Source organism: Lotus japonicus, chromosome 3 (genome assembly GCF_012489685.1).
Source record: "Lotus japonicus ecotype B-129 chromosome 3, LjGifu_v1.2".
Lineage (NCBI taxonomy): Eukaryota > Viridiplantae > Streptophyta > Magnoliopsida > Fabales > Fabaceae > Lotus > Lotus japonicus.
In genome coordinates this window covers 77,050,530-77,063,776 of record NC_080043.1, presented here as the reverse complement: position 1 = coordinate 77,063,776, position 13,247 = coordinate 77,050,530, and the positions used below count along the sequence as shown (strand labels likewise).

The window sequence follows — 13,247 nt, the reverse complement described above, 5'->3', positions numbered from 1 at the left end:
TACAATTACTTTCAAGGACAAACTTGTGTCTTTAAATCTTGAATTTTTCGAGCTCCTCTTACGAATCTTGAAATCTTTGAATTTAAGCTCTATCTTGAAGACTTGCCTTTAAATTCACCATAACTTAATTCTTGAATAACAAACATTTAAATAGACTATCGGACCAGACTTTCATAAAGACTACACAAGCCTAAAAACCCTAGGCTTAAATGGACTTTTGATTTCCCACGAAAGGTAAATGCGCAAATGAATTCCTTAAACTTTAAAAATAACGTTGTTAGTACTATTCATTACCCTCTGTCAACAATCTTCGCCTTTCATGAGGGACCAAAAGTACATTTAAGTAAAAAATCTATCATAGGTAATAGACAAGATTCAAGCCTTTAATTTTAAGTATGTCAGACTTATTTAAGCAAAACTCAGTCTAACCCGGTCCATTTCCACCCCCACCTTCCAAGGTTGGTTTTTCATGTTTTCTTTCTTTGTCAATAGTGCACATGTCACATGTGGCAGCGTTGGATCTTCCCCTTTCCACATCACCATTTAACAAATTTTTTTTAAAAAAAAGGACTAGAAACAGCTTACTTTAATGAAAAATGGTTGGTAGAGACAAAAAGGAATAAAGTCACCAAAGTCACAAATGTAAGAATAAAAAACATATTTAAGTCAAAATAAACTTGCTGCTCTTAATAAATTTAAGTGCTTAAAATATTTGATGTTAAGCATAATGTAGTTTGCATCAAAAGGGAAGAAATCAACCAACAGCACAAAATTATCAGATCATTACACCAGAAAACACAGTAATTGATATCCCTCAAGTAACCAAAATCCTTCCTTCACTTTAATAGTCCCCACTCGATTCTTTCCATCCACCATAGCTCTCCTCCTCCTCTGCATTATAACCACCATTTCTCTGCAATCACAAGTTAATTGGTATATTTGAATAGGGAAAAAAACTAGGCACCAAAGCATGAAGAAAAATGATATAAAACTAGATTCTATCAGTTTAGCATTACCTCAGCAGTAAAAGTGAGAGCCACCTTAATCTCTCCACAATATTCCTCATCCTTCACAACATTGTAAGATGTCTCTGGAAGGCTACCCTCTTCAAACAATGCATCTAAAGGAATTCTGCACATAGAAGTGAATGCATATTTAGTCCAAACTGCACATTCTCCTTTCTAAGCCTCCGAGCCTCAGTTCATTTTTAAAAGAAAATAGGTCAAAGCAGCTCAACTCGGTCTGAAGCTGCATGGGCTCATGGGTTAGGTGAGCTGGTATAAAATGACATAGGGTCGTTGTGAACCATATTTTTACCAACACAACCCATTGACGAGTTGGGTTGGGTTGGATTGGCTTGTGGGTTACAACAAATTTTGAGAGCTCTACTAACTATCTTTTTGTATAGTGAATGCTTAAAAGTATAAATGTTGGACAAGTTTACCTAGATTAGAAGAAGGAAATATTGCGCAATTCCTTATTGTGTTAAATGTTGGTCAAATTAGTCAATGTGGTCAAATAACATGACCGACACTTGACACAATCAGGGACCGTAGAGGTATTTTTTTTTAGAAACTAACTTGTCCGACACTTACATTTTTTGGGACGGAATTGAATGTTCACTCTTTTTTTATCAGTAATAATTACTCATGGCACAAGGAAAATAAAAATAAAAACAAAAAAAATATAGGATAAGAAAATCGCAACTTTTTTTTGTCCATCAGAAATTCAGAATTTAAACTATTATTCTCCTCTCTTGAATACCATCCTATCTCCCATGAAAATGTGTCCAAGCAAAATGTGCAGGGTTTAGATTAGAAGTTAACTACTCACATTGCCTCGCCAAGAGAATCATCGTTGTTATAATTGTCCTTTTCCATTATCCTTAGAGTAAGTTCAGAAGCACTGTCAGAAACAGTGAAAAGAAAGGTCTCATTCCATTGAGGATTGGATCCAGCACCTGACATTCATAAATAACACAGTAATCAAGTCAACAGAGACAATGGTGTATATATATATATATATATATATATATAAGTTAAGTTTGCCAGAAAAGCACCTTCTTGCACAGTGCTCTTGTGCTCCTGTGCCTTGTACGCCAGAATCACATAGGGATCTATGTTGGCTGCTTATTGACAGTAAAATCAAACCTTTAGAGGACCATCTTGACCAAAATTGGATAGAGGATTTCGAAAATTCTTATACAATTGATCCTAAAAGCATAATCAATTATGGATGGAAATTTTTGTAAGTAGCTTTGAGTCACAAAATTGATTCTAGTAATGATACATACATATTTAACTTTTTCTTTCATCTCATTCCACACATTTTTATTCATATATCTCTGTATTTCTTATCACATCACAAATCATATCACTTATTTTTCTCTTTTCTCTTATTTTTCATCTAAGGTGGAGGTGGGAATGAATTGTGAACCTAACATTATTTGTGAAAAAATTAGCGGATCCAAATATGATATTTTATGATTGGAATTCTTTGGGACACTACCTGTTAGTCAGATCACAAAAAAAGTGAACTGAATTCTATCTCTTGTTTAATTTGCAAATAGCACAAAGTCAATCAACAAAGCTTTAGGAACAACAATTATCTAGATCAGATTAGCTAACATAAGATGAACAATCTCTAGTTAATCTGCAACTGAGTTAATTAACAAAGATCAAGACAAAAGTGAGTACTCTTTGATTGAAAATCAAACTTTCCGATCTGCAACTTCATGCAGAAACATGAAAAAAGATGAAATCATTGGCATATGAAAAATGTCAGATTTTCCAATCGGGTATGCATAGTACTTACAGAGAAATTCACTGTCATCGAGACCCTTAGCGCTGACCAAAACGACTTCAAGCGTTCCACGAGGCATCTTTGCTTTTGGAATTGGAATTTGGACACTTTTCACAAATTGAACTTTTTATTCAGATTCCTTCACTCTAATACTCTAATATTGCTTCTTAAAGATGAAGTAAAGGTAGATGTGTAACTGAACAGTTAATGCCTGAACCAGTATAGTATTGGAGGGAGCTGGAATTTGCCTGGATCCAACTTTTTTATAATGATTGTTGAATAAGAATTTTATTTTGATAAACTACTAGCAATGTATTGTAATGTAATCAAGGTTTTTTTTTTATGGGAGTAATGTAATCAAGTTTTATACTTTGCATATTTTAAATAAAAATAATGTTATTTACAGATACACACTATATATGCACACATCACTACTTTGCCTTTATATAATTTTTACCAACATGAACAATAGATTGTTAGGTTATTTTTTTCTACTGATACACATTGAATCCGTCATCTTAGACTATAAATATAAAATGATGTGATTGATGCTGAGCTACCCCATCATTATTCTTCGAATAGAAATAACCTATTAATGTAAGTTACATCTACAAGCCACCATCCTACAAAGGGTACAAAGCTCATATACTGGATGCAATAAGTTGGTCACATTCATTGCACGCGGTTTTAAGAAAGAGATCTAAATCAATGAACATATCACAAATATTTCAAGAAAAAATATTTCGATGAAGCTAATGCACGAGTGTTTACCAAATTCTAACCATAATCCATATCAAACAAGAAGCTAATGCACGAGTGTTTACCAAATTCTAACCATAATCCATATTAAAATACTATTTTTTTATTATGCATCAGAAACTCACAACAGAACCAGGAGCTCTGAACTCAAGAGGTGTAGTTTAGTTAGTAACACAGGTTGAGTGTGTGGGAAGAACTCCCGGGTTCGATCCCACATAATACACTTTAGAGAGGGATAAAAAGTCTTAAGTGTGACTAAATCCTGAATCTAGCGGCATCTATAGAGTGACCGGGTATCGATGTTTATTAAAAAAAAAAAAGAACCCGGAGCTCTGAAGTGGGAGATTCCACAATCCTAACTCCATTAGGGGGGATAGAGCCCATTATCACGCAAGCCAATCCGCCGAAACGTTCCCATCCTAGTGCACCCAGACAAGCGAGGCCCTCCAATCCATATGTAAGACCTCCCGAATATCCATCAAAACACAAACCTGATTGTGAAAACGGATCACGTCATCATCCTGAAGCACAATGAGAAGCTCAGAGCAATCGGTCTCACAGATAACGTCCCGGAATCCTCTAGCCCAAGCTAACCACAACCCCTCTTTCATCACTCCAGCCTCGGCTCTGAATGGAGTCCCACCACCCTCACCGAACCACGAAAACCCCACTAACCCGTTACCATTGCAACCTCTTATCTCACCTCCTCTGCCCACGCTTCCGGCGTCGGCCCTGAAACTCCTAAATATTAAGCCATCTAATTTACCAAGTATTTATCTCTTTTTTTTTGTGAATACCAATATTTGCATATTATTATTTTCCGAAGAAAAAAAAATGATTTGCATATTATTTTTCTGTCCTGGAACTCAGTATCACCATTGAACATGGAGGCGAAACCTTCCTCTGGTACTGAAAGTGCGTCGTCGTGTGCCTCGCCATCACTGAAAATCTCGTCGGAATTGGACCCTCGACATGCTTCTGAGACCCTCACCTTCGTTACCCGCATGGGTGGCGGTGTCTCCATTCCTCAAAACTGCAACACCAATGGCTTCTATGACGCCTTCATTCGCAGCTTCATCAAGGTCGATCACATCCAACGGGGACGAATCTCTTGCACTATCATCGCCAAACCACCTATCTGTGTAAGCGTAACCCCTCTTCTTCTTCTTCTTCTTCTTCTTCTTCTCTTGAGGCCATCCATGCCTATAGGGAAAGGGATCCATAGATAGAAATCCCCATTGTTGATTGAGTCTTTGTTCTAGGGTTATGACCAATCACTAGTATTGCTATTATGTTTGGAAGATGAGAAAATGGGGAAAGGTTGTTCTTTTATTTGTTGGGTGTGGTTTAATGTGATTAATCGAAATTTCTAATGATAGCTCAAGTGGTAAGAGTTAGGGGACATATATGTTGGGATGAGGAGGTCCAGGGATCAATCCCTAGATGAAGCAATTTATCTTTCGAATGTACCAAAGAAATTGAAGTTTCTAATGGGTTGCAAGATAAATATTAGAATGGCCCTATGAATTGATGCTTTCTTGTGCTGGAATCTGGATGTTAGGCTTGGTATGTCAGGAAATTGGAACAAGATTAATCTATGCTTTGAAAATGTTTGGTTGATTGGGGCTGTCAAATTGCTAAATAATTGTTTGAGATATATGTTGGGGAAGCATGAGAGTTTTTGGTTGGTTGTGACTTGTACCGTCTATTGAAAGTCTGCGATTTTGTTTTCGAGTGTTCACATTTCTTTTTTTGTTAGGGACTGAATTGAACTTTCTGGGTTCAAAGTTAAAAAATTGTCTGAAAAATGGAGGGCAGATAAAAAAATGGAAGTCAGATGATGAGATGAATGTATGTGGACTTTTTTTCATTTTCTTTGTTGGAATTGCAGAATGGCTATGGAACCCTTCATGGAGGGGCTGTTGGGGTCTTGGTTGAGGTTTTGTCGACTGCTTGTGCTAGAACTGTAGTTGCTGAAGACAAGCAACTTTCTCTTGGAGAAGTTAGCATTTCTTATCTCTCTGGCACTCCAGCAAATGTGAGTTCTTTGTAATCAGTTTTGATTATTTTCATTATTATCTATTGCAATACTATGCTTTTTCTTCAAATCAGTCAGTTTTAGATGAATAGCATGGAGTTCAATCCTTTAGAGTTTAGAATGTTTTTACTATGCTGCCTGAGGGAATGTAATACTTTATCCTGAATTGCATTTTGAAAGAGCACAGAAAAGCCGAGGGCATTAGAAGCTAGCCACTACTTTGAGCTATGAGATGGAGTTTGGATTCTTAGCATTATAAATAGTGTTGCATATCATCATTCAACTTGAGTTACACAGTTCTTAGGATTCTCTCAGAGCATTGCTTTGGTCCTTTATGATTAAGCTGAAAGCATAGATATGCCTACTTAAGGATTGTGATGAGTGCATCCATACTTTCTTGTTCTCTTTATTCGAACTCTTAAGCACTCGAAAAATCAACTTTACATGTATAGGTTCTTGAAAAATGCATTTTGTGGACTGGCACTCCTAGGATGTGTCGGGTATAATTGCACAGTTACTCAGTGCGTGTTTGCTTCTGCGTCCGGCTCACACATCAAGGCACGTATGTGCAGAAGCAACACTTGCAAGTGTTGGAAATTACGAGATTTTTATCGTATATGTGGCCACAGGATGAGTTACCAAACATGCTCTCAATTTGTAATATTGGAGAGATTCCTATGACTCTTACATCTCATGTTGAGGTGTTCCTGTCTTGCACTGTAGTTTGAGATGTGTGCATATTTTGACAAAGATCCTGTAAAGTGCTGGTGCAGTTTAGGAAATAAAGTGAGCTATGAAGAGCCATTAAATAAAAGAAATGTTTAGCTTTTTTATTACAAAAAAAGCGTGCTGATAAGAATCTATGAATTTGTTGGGAACTAATCCCTTGGTTTTTTCATTGTTGGTTACTTGCACTTTACTATGTTTTTTTATAAGCTGGCACTTTTCTATGTAATTGCACCTTCCACTTTATAGCATCCAAATCCATATATATGTTTGCCAATGTTAAACGATATCATAGTTGCTAACTGAGCAGTCTATTTCTAAATGCCATTTCATGTTCATATATGCCTTCTCATGCTTAAACCCTGGATAAACGATGCTCTTACCATATGTTGATGCAGGAAGAAGTGCTAGCTAATGCCTCTGTAGTGAAGACTGGAAGAAATTTGACTGTAGTTGCACTTGAGTTTAAATCAAAGAAAAATGGGAATTTGCTGTATATTACTCACGCCACGTTCTATAACATGCCAGTTTCCAGCTTATGAACATTGAGCTTTCCGGTGGTTCTGCTGTTCCATTTAATGTTTGTCATAATAAAATTGCTTCAAATTAATTGGACCAGTTCACATGAGTAATACATCTAGTGTTGTATGCTCTTGCTGCCCGTTGTCATATCCATTATGATGCTAGTTTCCAAAGTTATGACTCGGGGGATTATTTTTATTGAAATATAAGGATCAGTGCTGTTGATGTTCAAAGCTCAGCCTATCTTATGACATATAGTTTGTCGCAACTATGTATATTAGAGCAGAACAAGTTATGGATTTCACTATCCTAATTAGTCTATCATTCATTGTAATTGTCATTTAATTGTAATCTTTAACTTTTCTTTTTTCACATGGGTTTCGAACTTGAATCACAGTGGGAGTGACATTGTGAAATGAGTAACCACCATCGCAATCTGTCTTTCTTTTTTTTGAGGTCACCATGCACAATCTACAGACTACAGTATTACAATTTAGATTTTACAATTAATTTGAAATTTGATCTCATGTCATGCACCATAAATGATTTCTAAGAGGATTCTTTTATTCAAATTATTCACTGCAAAAGGATAGTGAAAGAATTCATGGTCCCAATATGCATTTGGTTTAAGCATGGTGAAGTAAAAGCCACATTATAGTGCAACTTGTACATCAAAGGTTCCCAAGGATATATAAGAGTAAAAACAAATCAGAATCATAGAAGGCTTGCTGTTTGAAGGGTTTTTTCCAGGTAAGTTTACAAGACAAACAATTACATAGGAAACCTCATTGAGAAGTCGATGAAAGTAAAAATCATCATTAGCCTGGCTGTAGTTTCATTTACATGAACACCCCACAATAAATCATTTAGTACTTTAAGTGAAAAATATACCCCACCACCAAGTCAACCAGTCACATTGTCAGAAACTGTCGAGCACAAAAAATGTGAAGGGATTATAAACCTTCAGCTTGCGTTAAAAGTAATGGTAGCTCTGCACCCCCAAAATCATATACATGCTTAGGCAACACTTGACCTCTCTCAAGAATGGCTTCAATAATAAACTGTTATCTATCTTTCCTGTGGCCATGTGTTGCTCTGCCTGTGCAAATTCATGTCAATATGCTCTGCTAACAGATGATTCTGAGATGTAACATATACAACACTGTAAGAAAAAAAGCAAAAGATTGAAACAGCCTGTATGCATGGAATGATGGAACTTCATGGTTAAGGTACTTCTAGCTACCTAAACAAGAGCAAGATGAATGCTAATAATACTCAATTGAGCACTATCTAATACACTTTCTTTTTAAGATGAAATTTGTGTGGGACCCACCAAATTAGAGTTGAAACCCATATAATTTAGCGGATTCTGCATGGATTTCAATCCAAAAAAGAGTGTTGAAGCGATATTTTGTTTTATGGATGGCCTTTGACTCCAATTTGGTATGACAGGTTTGAAAATGAGGATAATGTCACTGCACCCTTGGGTGTATACACCAAATTGGATCTGCAGTACAATCATAGCCATTGTTTTTGTAATCAATGGTTAAGATTGATACAAATAAAAAATAATTTGTTAAATTAGAAAGTTCATGTCTATTTGTTAGCTGTAGAGCATCTAAATCTGTGTATGCACCTCTAATGGAGATGAGAGAGAAAATTAAAGACGTGATAAGTGATGGGAAAAGATGAGAGATAACAAGGGGTGGATTGGAGGTGGAGAAAATGAGATGCAGAAAGTGAAAAAGAATTTGGAATATTTTGAAAGGAATGAAAAGGATAAGTCATGATGTACATACCAAACACATTGGTGATTGGTTTACATAAAAATGGCATTGACAAAAGTCTCTGCATCGAAGGGCTGAAGGTCTTCAACACCTTCTCCAACACCCACAAATTTTACAGGGATTCCAAGCTCATCAACCACACTAACCTGCCAGCAGAAATCACTATCTCATTCCTTACCATGATCACCCCAGAAACAAAAAATATCCTAATTATCAGAACTTATTGAGTCTAGAAAAATAGAAAAACTATCTATTAAGATTACAAAAATGAAGAGATTACCACACAGCCACCTCTAGCAGAACCATCCAGTTTGGTCAAAATTAAACCAGTAACACCCACAACCTGTTGCAAGTTTAAAGGTAGAGTCAAAACAATTTCATTAACAGTTAACAGCGAGTTCATATGAAACCACACCGTAATACCAAATATTGAAATATTACGGAGGAGGGATACCTAAATTAGCAAGGCAAATAATAATAAGACTATAATAAGGGTGAGAAAATCTAAAACCTATTTATGAACAACCATTCATACTGAATGATATATTACAGCTATTGACTCTGAGACCAGCATTTCATATTTAAAAATTGACCATAATTTGGGCGTCACCATAAACATTGCATAGGAAGAGCCAAAGAGTACCTTAGTGTTCCTATTCTTGCTCTTATATTCCATATTAAGGGTGATACTTCAGTTTAGAAGATAGAAATGGGCATTTGGAAGCACATGAAGAATGTCAACTACTTTATTGTATAAATGTTTGCCCTATATGCATAAAATGATTAATTAAACAAATTAGGAACTTCTATTAATGTGATTCCTGGGACAATGAAATTATAGGCCCTTGACTACAACTAATTGCAAGTTTGATGTAGAACTGCAGATCTTTTAGCTTAAAAGATCCAATACCCATCATAAAGATGCAAAGCAGGGTTCAAATGCGTACAATAACAACTTTCCCAAACAGAATAGGACAAAGTTCAAAATTTAAAAATCAGAATGAGAATTACTTCATTAAATTCTCTTGCTTGTGGCAACATATTCAAACCAGTAGTCCCATCCAGAACCAGTAGGATCTCCTGCAAGCATTGTAAACACCGTCATTTTATGCTACTTTAGATGTGTGTGTGTAGTGTAGTGGATGAGATAAAGAGATGGAAAATATGATAAGGGAAAGATATTTTTCTCTCACATACTATTCGCATACATACATCAACAAGCTTTATTAAAGACAATTGTCATACTAAATGATACAAATATATATATACACACACATATTATACATACATACTAGGGCAAGACGCTAAAATAATAGCAACGATAATGATTATACTTCATAATACTTGGATCACAGTCAATTTAGCAAACTGAAATTTGCTACAACAGCTTGAACTCTGTCAATAATCAAGATGTTCAGGAAACAAATGACATAAATGTAGTTCAATTGATGGAAACAGTAAAGTCCTGTCATGTTTGTGAGCAACTCATTAGATCATAGATTGCAAAGAAAATATATAAAATAGTCAACAAAATAATGACACAGCAGGATAAGGGAATGCCTTGAGAAATAAATAAATAGAAAGCAGACATTGCTCTCCCTTCAGCACATCTGAGCATGAAAAGACATTATCAGCAATAAGAATACTCACCATCGCATTAAGAATAACCATCATCAGAAAACACTATCATTTTTCAAATGCTAGTTAAATTTGTTCGCAGCTACTTCAAGTCTTCACTGACAAAGATTGTGTTGCAAACAGTTCACATTTGAGTCACCATAAAAGTGATAAGTGAAAAATTCATGAGGTATGAAAACCCACAAGCAGGTAATGTAGAAGTTTCCAATCATGAAGGTGAAAGTGTTAACCTATGTCTTGTTTGATCATAGTTTCCCAACTTAATTTGAAGACTAATAAATGTTAAGAGAACACAAGCAAGGTCTGCAAGTATAAATCAATTGATATCCATATGGACAAAAGTAAAATACAAATGAATGTATGATAGATAACATCCACATCACAATGTTTCGCCAAATTCCACATTAAAGTCTAAAAGCCCAGTCCTCAGAATATTGCTAGAAAACAAAAAAGAAGGTAAGAAGAATAAAACATCAAAAGCAACTTGAAAAAGAAAACAAGCCTTTCGATGAGGCTGTGGATTCTAAAACAAGCAAGGTATGATTTAATTCTCAGCAATTCTCAATGATTTTACCAGCAGAAAGATGATTGAGTTGAGAGGAGAAAGCATCAAAGACTTGGTCTTACGTTTGGTGCGCCAGGAACTACTTTAGCAACAGCCTTTTTACAAGAAATCAACTCTTCCATTAGGCTGTAATTAGTGTGTAAACCTGAGAATATAACATGAACCCCAATGCTAACATGCAACCAGCCAAGTAGTTCATTGAAATACAAAACAGTGAGCCCTATAATTTCTGTACTTACGTCCAGATGTATCACATAATACAATGTCATAACCTAGCTCTTTTCCTTTTTTGACAGCCTGTGAAAGCACTGCAAGTAAAACATAAGTTACAAAGTTTAGTATCCACAACTTAACTTGAAAGTAATCAACAGCAGAGCTGCAGAGCTGGAAGTAAAATTCATTTCTATTTGCACCTGACGATGCTTTGGCTTTCTCAGTTTCAGCCACGACAATCTCACACCCAGTCCTTTCAGCCCATATTTCCAGCTGATCACTAGCAGCTGCTCTGAATGTATCACCAGCTGCCATCAATATCTGGTGGACTTTGAAGATGAGAACATCAACCAGTATGAAATATTGTATCCCAACGTGATACATAAAGAAGTGACAGAAGGTAATATGATATGAAACAGATACTAAAGCTCACTGGAATAGACGTGAAAGATATTGAGAAATGAAGCATCATAAGGTTCATACTTCATACAGTATAGTATTTATCAGTAAAAACATTTAGAGATGGTTTATTTTAGCGGTTTCTTCTTATGTTCTCTTAGCACTTAGGTCTTCCACTTCCCTTTTCTGATTGGATCTTTCCATTTGATCCACTTTTCTTATTTGAGAAATAGCATATCTTTCATATAATCAAACGATAAGTTTTACCCCTGAATTTATGAAATAAATAGCATATCTAACCTTGGCTCCTTCATTCTTCAATCTATATGCCAGCTTTCCTGCATATAAAAGCTGATCAAATTGGAATTGTTTAGGATTTCTAAACAATTAAAAACAATTCCGTTGCTTATTAGAGAGGGGTAGATGGCTTTCATTTGAAGATTATTGATCTAAGAATTTACAATATATGTGTTCTCAGTTCTCTCAATATTTTCTTTAATTGCAAGGCAAAGAATAAAATCAACACTCGAAGTTTTTTCCTTACCTAAAGATGTTGTCTTCCCACCACCATTAACACCAACTATAATTATTACAGCCGGCTTCCTGAAAACAAAAGATATTCCAACAAAAAGCAAAAAAAAAAAATGAACCCTATAAAATTCAATGAATCATAACAAACTGAAAAATCAGTAGTTAATAAGAAAATGCTCACACCTGTATCCAAGTTGAAGTTCAGTCTTACTCCCCTTAGTTGTCAACAACTCCAAAACATTCTTCTTCAGTGCTTCCTAAAGCCATTTAAACAAATGCACAACACAATCGACATCACAAACATTTAATAATAATAAAAGGGTTGTCATCTAAGGTATAAATCTTGCTTAACCAATGTGCATACGAATTTATTGAAGTAAGTCATTCGAATTAATGGCTTACTTCAATAAATTCGTATGCATGTGCTAAAACATTTGGTACCTTTATCTCAGCCCCTGATTTGAGCTTCCCTGACAAAATGTCCACACGCAAATTCTCCACTATCTTTACAGTGATTCTTGGACCAAAATCAGACACTAAAAGAGCCTGAAAATTTGAAGATAAAAAGACATTATTCGAAAACTCGAAAAAGAAAACAGAAAGAACAGTTTCAAACAGGAACCTCTTCGAGTTCGTCGAGGACTCGGTCGGTGTCGGAGAGGTTCCAGTAGAGAAGTAGCTCGTCGACGACGGCGAGGTTGCTGCGGGTTTTGGAGAAACCAGAGAATAACTTCTCCACATCGCTCTTTGCCTTCTCCTTCAACAACCGGCCCAGTTTCGTGAAGAATCCGGTCGGGCCGGCGGAGCATGTGAACCGGGACGTGCCGGTTCGGTGGTGGAGGGTTGTGGTTCGAGGAGGGATGTTGAAGAGGATGAATTTGGGTTGAGGAGAAGGTCTTGAGATGATGGAGAAGCCGGCGAATGAAGCTGAACAGGAAGTAGCCATTTCTGCTGCTCACACTCACTGAGTCACTGGTTCGTTGAAGGAGGGAGGAGAAGATAAAGTGAGCCAAAATGACGCCGTTTCAAATAACAGCTCCACACAATTTTTATTTTTTTTGGGTATTTACTATTCAGACACAAATTAACTCGATAGGAAGTTTTATTTTGTTTACTTTGATCAGTGTGTTGACAGCTTTAACCTTTAATTTTCATCTTGGCTTGGCATAATTGGTCTAAACACAAGTTTCAGGTTGTCTTTTGGAGCAATACTAGTCAAGAGATACAGTCATGTTACTTTGCTGTACCATTTTTTGCCTTTGAGCAT

General features: G+C 36.0%; 3 protein-coding genes across 5 annotated transcripts; 1 reads left to right on the top strand and 2 right to left on the bottom strand.

The window, feature by feature from the left end:
- Positions 1–660: 660 nt before the first annotated feature.
- On the bottom strand, positions 661–3,082 carry LOC130746049 (16 kDa phloem protein 2-like). Its single transcript, XM_057598559.1, has 5 exons — positions 2,815–3,082; positions 2,060–2,125; positions 1,834–1,960; positions 1,017–1,131; positions 661–913 (listed from the first exon to the last, which is right to left on the bottom strand). The coding sequence occupies exons 1-5, from the start codon at positions 2,879–2,881 to the stop codon at positions 842–844; spliced, it is 447 nt and encodes a 148-aa protein (XP_057454542.1). The 5' UTR covers positions 2,882–3,082; the 3' UTR covers positions 661–841.
- A 1,307-nt stretch (positions 3,083–4,389) lies between these two features.
- Positions 4,390–7,302, top strand: LOC130746048 (uncharacterized). The gene is made up of 3 exons (XM_057598558.1): positions 4,390–4,703; positions 5,453–5,599; positions 6,724–7,302. The coding sequence occupies exons 1-3, from the start codon at positions 4,446–4,448 to the stop codon at positions 6,865–6,867; spliced, it is 549 nt and encodes a 182-aa protein (XP_057454541.1). The 5' UTR covers positions 4,390–4,445; the 3' UTR covers positions 6,868–7,302.
- A 259-nt stretch (positions 7,303–7,561) lies between these two features.
- LOC130746047 (cell division protein FtsY homolog, chloroplastic) lies at positions 7,562–13,036 on the bottom strand. 3 transcript variants are annotated; one of them, XM_057598555.1, is made up of 12 exons: positions 12,603–13,032; positions 12,422–12,526; positions 12,164–12,237; positions 11,994–12,052; positions 11,750–11,787; positions 11,251–11,371; positions 11,077–11,145; positions 10,900–10,982; positions 9,646–9,714; positions 8,915–8,977; positions 8,647–8,780; positions 7,562–7,987 (listed from the first exon to the last, which is right to left on the bottom strand). In XM_057598555.1, the coding sequence occupies exons 1-11, from the start codon at positions 12,924–12,926 to the stop codon at positions 8,667–8,669; spliced, it is 1,119 nt and encodes a 372-aa protein (XP_057454538.1). In that variant the 5' UTR covers positions 12,927–13,032; the 3' UTR covers positions 7,562–7,987; positions 8,647–8,666. The 3 variants fall into 3 exon arrangements, with proteins under 3 accessions (XP_057454538.1, XP_057454539.1, XP_057454540.1); XM_057598556.1 differs by having other exon boundaries at positions 7,814–8,009; positions 12,603–13,035; XM_057598557.1 differs by lacking the exon at positions 7,562–7,987 and adding an exon at positions 8,185–8,354 and having other exon boundaries at positions 12,603–13,036.
- Between the last annotated feature and the right edge of the window lie 211 nt (positions 13,037–13,247).

Excerpts from the sequence above, each read along its gene's own strand:
- LOC130746049 (XM_057598559.1), bottom strand. The coding sequence starts at position 2,881 with ATGCCTCGTGGAACGCTTGAAGTCGTTTTGGTCAGCGCTAAGGGTCTC. Across the intron at positions 1,132-1,833 it reads GATTCTCTTGGCGAGGCAAT|AATTCCTTTAGATGCATTGT; the intron begins GTGAGTAGTTAA and ends TTCTATGTGCAG. Across the intron at positions 914-1,016 it reads CTCTCACTTTTACTGCTGAG|AGAAATGGTGGTTATAATGC; the intron begins GTAATGCTAAAC and ends TTGTGATTGCAG.
- LOC130746047 (XM_057598557.1), bottom strand. The coding sequence starts at position 12,926 with ATGGCTACTTCCTGTTCAGCTTCATTCGCCGGCTTCTCCATCATCTCA. Across the intron at positions 11,372-11,749 it reads TGAAGAATGAAGGAGCCAAG|ATATTGATGGCAGCTGGTGA; the intron begins GTTAGATATGCT and ends AAAGTCCACCAG. Across the intron at positions 8,781-8,914 it reads CTGCTAGAGGTGGCTGTGTG|GTTAGTGTGGTTGATGAGCT; the intron begins GTAATCTCTTCA and ends TTCTGCTGGCAG.
- LOC130746048 (XM_057598558.1), top strand. The coding sequence starts at position 4,446 with ATGGAGGCGAAACCTTCCTCTGGTACTGAAAGTGCGTCGTCGTGTGCC. Across the intron at positions 4,704-5,452 it reads TCGCCAAACCACCTATCTGT|AATGGCTATGGAACCCTTCA; the intron begins GTAAGCGTAACC and ends TTGGAATTGCAG. Across the intron at positions 5,600-6,723 it reads TCTCTGGCACTCCAGCAAAT|GAAGAAGTGCTAGCTAATGC; the intron begins GTGAGTTCTTTG and ends ATGTTGATGCAG.